This window comes from Centruroides sculpturatus, unplaced genomic scaffold (genome assembly GCF_000671375.1).
Source record: "Centruroides sculpturatus isolate CEXI.00-Female unplaced genomic scaffold, Cexi_2.0 scaffold2907, whole genome shotgun sequence".
NCBI classification, from domain to species: domain Eukaryota; kingdom Metazoa; phylum Arthropoda; class Arachnida; order Scorpiones; family Buthidae; genus Centruroides; species Centruroides sculpturatus.
The window spans coordinates 11,978-16,071 of record NW_019387134.1 but is presented as its reverse complement, the minus strand read 5'-3'; the positions used below and the strand labels follow the sequence as shown (position 1 = coordinate 16,071).

General features: G+C 34.3%; 1 protein-coding gene across 1 annotated transcript; it reads right to left on the bottom strand.

Moving 5' to 3' along the window:
* Window positions 1-2,085: 2,085 nt before the first annotated feature.
* LOC111616186 (histone-lysine N-methyltransferase SETMAR-like) lies at window positions 2,086-2,883 on the bottom strand. The gene has a single exon (XM_023357606.1). It carries the CDS (start codon window positions 2,881-2,883, stop codon window positions 2,086-2,088), a length of 798 nt encoding a protein of 265 aa, XP_023213374.1.
* Between the last annotated feature and the right edge of the window lie 1,211 nt (window positions 2,884-4,094).

Genomic DNA, 4,094 nt, shown 5'->3' with positions numbered 1-4,094 from the left:
TTTTTTTTAATGTACTACTTAGCTTTAATTTGAGCGTGTTTTTCATCTTGGAACAAATTATTTGATTTTACGTGTAATCTTATGGGGAAAAATGATTCACCTTACGACATTTTCATGATACGATCTCAGTTTCGGAATGGATTAATTTCGTATCCTGAGGTACCATTGTAATAATAAACTGTAGGTAAACAACACATGTCCAGTAAGAACCTCGCAGATCATTAGATAGGTTTTATAAAAAGTAAAGCAGAATACTACAAAATATAACCCAAATTATTTTTAAAGTGACCCAAAAAGTAGCAGCCTAGAGCAACGGTGTGCAACCCCTGGCCCGCAGGCCGTAGCTGGCCCACGAAAAGTTTCTATCCAGCCTGCGAGATCTTTAGAAGAAATAAATAAAGATTTTTTGATGTAATTCATCTAGTTTAAATTGAATGTTATTCTCTGAAGCATTGCAGCAGCAATGACAGGAAAAATAAGGAAGTCATTTCCTTATTTAAACAAAAAATGGGAGAACAGAATTTTTCTAAATTATTTATATCTCATTGCATCATCCATTAAGAAAATCTATGTGCAAAAGCTATGCAATTAGAAAATGTAATGTCTGTCCTATCCATCTACATAAACAATAAAAAAATCAACGCTAAGTCATTGAGAATTTCGAGAATTGCTAATTGATCTTGAAAGTGAATATACAGATGTTCAACATTATTGTCCAGTCCATTAGCTCTTGAGAGGAACCATATTAAGCAAATTTTATAATTTGAAACACAAAATTAAATTATTCATGGATATGAAAGGAATTCCCATTCAAGCATTAAATGTTGAAAAATGGTTGTCAGACCTGGCATTCTTTGTTGATGTTACAGGACACCTGAATGTTTTAATTGAAGCCTTGCAAAAGTAAAATCAAGATGTGACATAATTATATGGATATATTAAAACTTTTAGAAGTAAACTCCATTTGTGGCAATTCCATATAGAGAAAAATAATCTTTTTCGTTTTCCATCATTATCTAATTATTGTAACAGATATAATCTTCAGTTTTTCATTAAAAAAAATCAAAGATATTTATTCAGAATTTGATCGACATTTTCAAGATTTCGACAAGAAAATATATTTATTTTCAGTTATTTAACTCACCCATTTCTATCACTGAAATCGAAACTGTTCCAGAAAAATTTCAAACGGAATTATTGGATCTCAAAGAGAGGGTAGGTTTATAAGAAAATTTTAATTTTACACCTGTCTGTGAGTTTTATAAAAATCTGTCAGCTGAAGAATTTCCAAATTTATTTGATAATGCAAAATATATTTACTCTTTATTTGGCTCAACATATAGATGTGAACAGCTGTTCTCCAAGATGAAGTACTTGAAATCGAAGTACAGAACCAAAATAACCAATATGCATTTGGAAAACTACTTGTGTTTAAGCACCACACAAATTGAACCAGATATTGAAATACTAACAAAATCTTTGCAGCACCAGATGTCACATTAAATAAATACTTTTTTCTTTTATACACGCGTATTTATTGTTTTATGATTAATAGTTATTTTTCCAATTCTTTGTAATTTTTTGAAAATGATAAAAGAAATAAATGTAGTAATTAATTTTTTTTATATTTATTTCATATTTGCAGACTAAAAAATTACAGGTCACAAAAAGGTGTCAATTAACTACTGCGGCCTGTGGAAAAAACAAAATTTATTCTGGCCCATGTTATAAAAAAGGATGCCCACCCTTGGCCTAGAGTACTATAAATATCTCAATCTGCTACTTGTAGCCCAATCTTGCAATCCCAAAACCCAGCCATATTTTATGAAATAAGAGGAAAAAGGGAGTAGTCCATTTGTAAGGTGATACCTGAAAATGTGTTATTATAAAAGCAAAGGCTTGTTGACCAGATTAGAGTCGTTCTTGGTCGTCTATTGTTCTCTTATAGTATGGAGGCACTTCCATCTAAATGAACAAGTTAATGTACACATATAACAATTTGGACTTCAAATTTTCACTTCAAATTTCAAAGAAGCCATTTCAAACTAACTGAATTCCTTAATTAACATGTAAATCTCTATATCCCTATAGCCACAAATTCTTCAGGGCTCCAAAAATATGGAAATCGCATGGGGAGAGATCGGGACTGTATGGAGGATGTGTAAGGGCTTCCCAGCGAAACTTCTGTAGCATAGTTGAAACAACCTTGGCAACATGTGGGTAGGCATTATCTTGCAACAGAATGATGTTGTCCGTCAACATTCCTGGGTGTTTGGACTTGAAGGCATGCTTCAATTTTTGCAAAGTTTCCATGTACTGCTGTGCGTTAATTGTGGCACCATGTTCCAGAAAGTCAATGAGTAGTGGGCCCTTGTAGTCAAAGAAAAAGATCATCACAACTTTCCTGGAGCATGGCGTGGATATTTTTGGTGGGGGTGAATCCATGTGCTTCCATTGTTTGCTCTGATGCTTGCTCTCTTGCTCAAAATGATGACACCATGTTTCATCTCCCATGACAATACAGGACAGGAAACGATATTCTTCATCGTGATACCATTCCAGGTGTTGCAGTGATGTTGACATTCTGTTCAACTGCTCCTTTGTCAAGCTGTGAGGAACCCATTGAGCACTGATTTTCCGGACCTTCAGATGCTGTGTCGAGATGGCGTGAGCAGTACCATGACTAATGCCCAACATGAGCTGAATGTCTTCCACCGACCACAATCGATCAGTTCTGATGGCAATGATAGAAGAGGTAATGACACAATGAGGCTGTTCTGGCCAACTGCTGTCTTTCAATGACATCTGACCTTCTTGAAATTGTTTATTCCACTCAAACTCACATGCACTTGACATACTGTGTTTGCCATACACAGCAGACATTCGGGCATGAATTTCACTTCCTGACACTCCTACCACAGTCAAAAAACACACTACACCTCACTGTTCCTCTTTCCCAGCCTCCATAGTGATGTCAGACGCACACACGACTTGCTGACCTCACTTCGAGCACATCTAACAGACAAATGGCACAGCGGTGAATGTTTTGCACTGTTCCTTCCTGATTCCCAACAGCGGGCACTTCTATACATACACCTACCTGCATTACTAACTTCCATGCCACACTCGTTATATAGTCGGTCTCATTTTCATTTGACTGCCCCTTATACTTTTTTGGCTGTTGCGTACAACAGAGAGAAAGTATGGTGATCAATCAAAAACGAACCTCTAGAAGTTTTACATTTTTGAACACAAGACCCTGAAATGCCAAGAAATACAAAAAATGTGGGGTTTTTTTTCTCTGTATGGATTGCTAGTATTTTGTGGGGGGAGGATTTTGTTCACCCACTTTGAAGCTTAATAACTCTTGTGTCTTTTGTCAAAAATTTTTGAAATTTTGCAGGGATGTTTATTCATTAGGGGCATTAATGTTAAATTTTGGTGGTTAAGGGTCAGGAGTTTGAAGATAGAGGGGGTCATGTGTTATATCCTGAGTGGAATTGGACTTAATAAGATTTTACTCATTAGCAGCATCTACAGGTTTTTATGAAACTCATCTCTACCCTCAAAATTAAGCTTTTTTCCATTTTAAATTAATGAAAAATATAAAAAAATTTTAAATAAAATCTCGTAACATATGGTGCCACATGCAATTTTAATGTTTTTGCTGGAAAAGTTATGCAATTTGTTTCTTAATTTTATCATAAGCAATAAGTAAAATTTCTTGGATTTACAAGATCTGATTAAAAAAGGAAGCTGATAACATTGCAAAGTGTGAGCAAGATTATGATTGATGACATTTTTTTCAATCTGTATATATATACAGTAGAGTGTCGATTATCCGAAAGTCAATCATCCGAAATGTCAATTATCCGAAAGAATTCCAGTCGGAAAATTTAAATTTTCGCCAGTGCTGTGGCACTGCAATCTTTGGCTATGTCTTGGGCTACTAAAATATTTTATGTTTTTGATACTAAATTAACTTCTGAAGTATAATTTTTTATTGTTTTTATATTTTTCAATATATTTATTTTGTTTGTACAAAATAAAAAACTAATTTTTAACGATACAATAGTCTTCGTTAGGCTTAACAT

Bases quoted from the DNA above. Each gene is read 5' to 3' on its own strand.
- LOC111616186 (XM_023357606.1), bottom strand. From the start codon at position 2,883: ATGTCTGCTGTGTATGGCAAACACAGTATGTCAAGTGCATGTGAGTTT.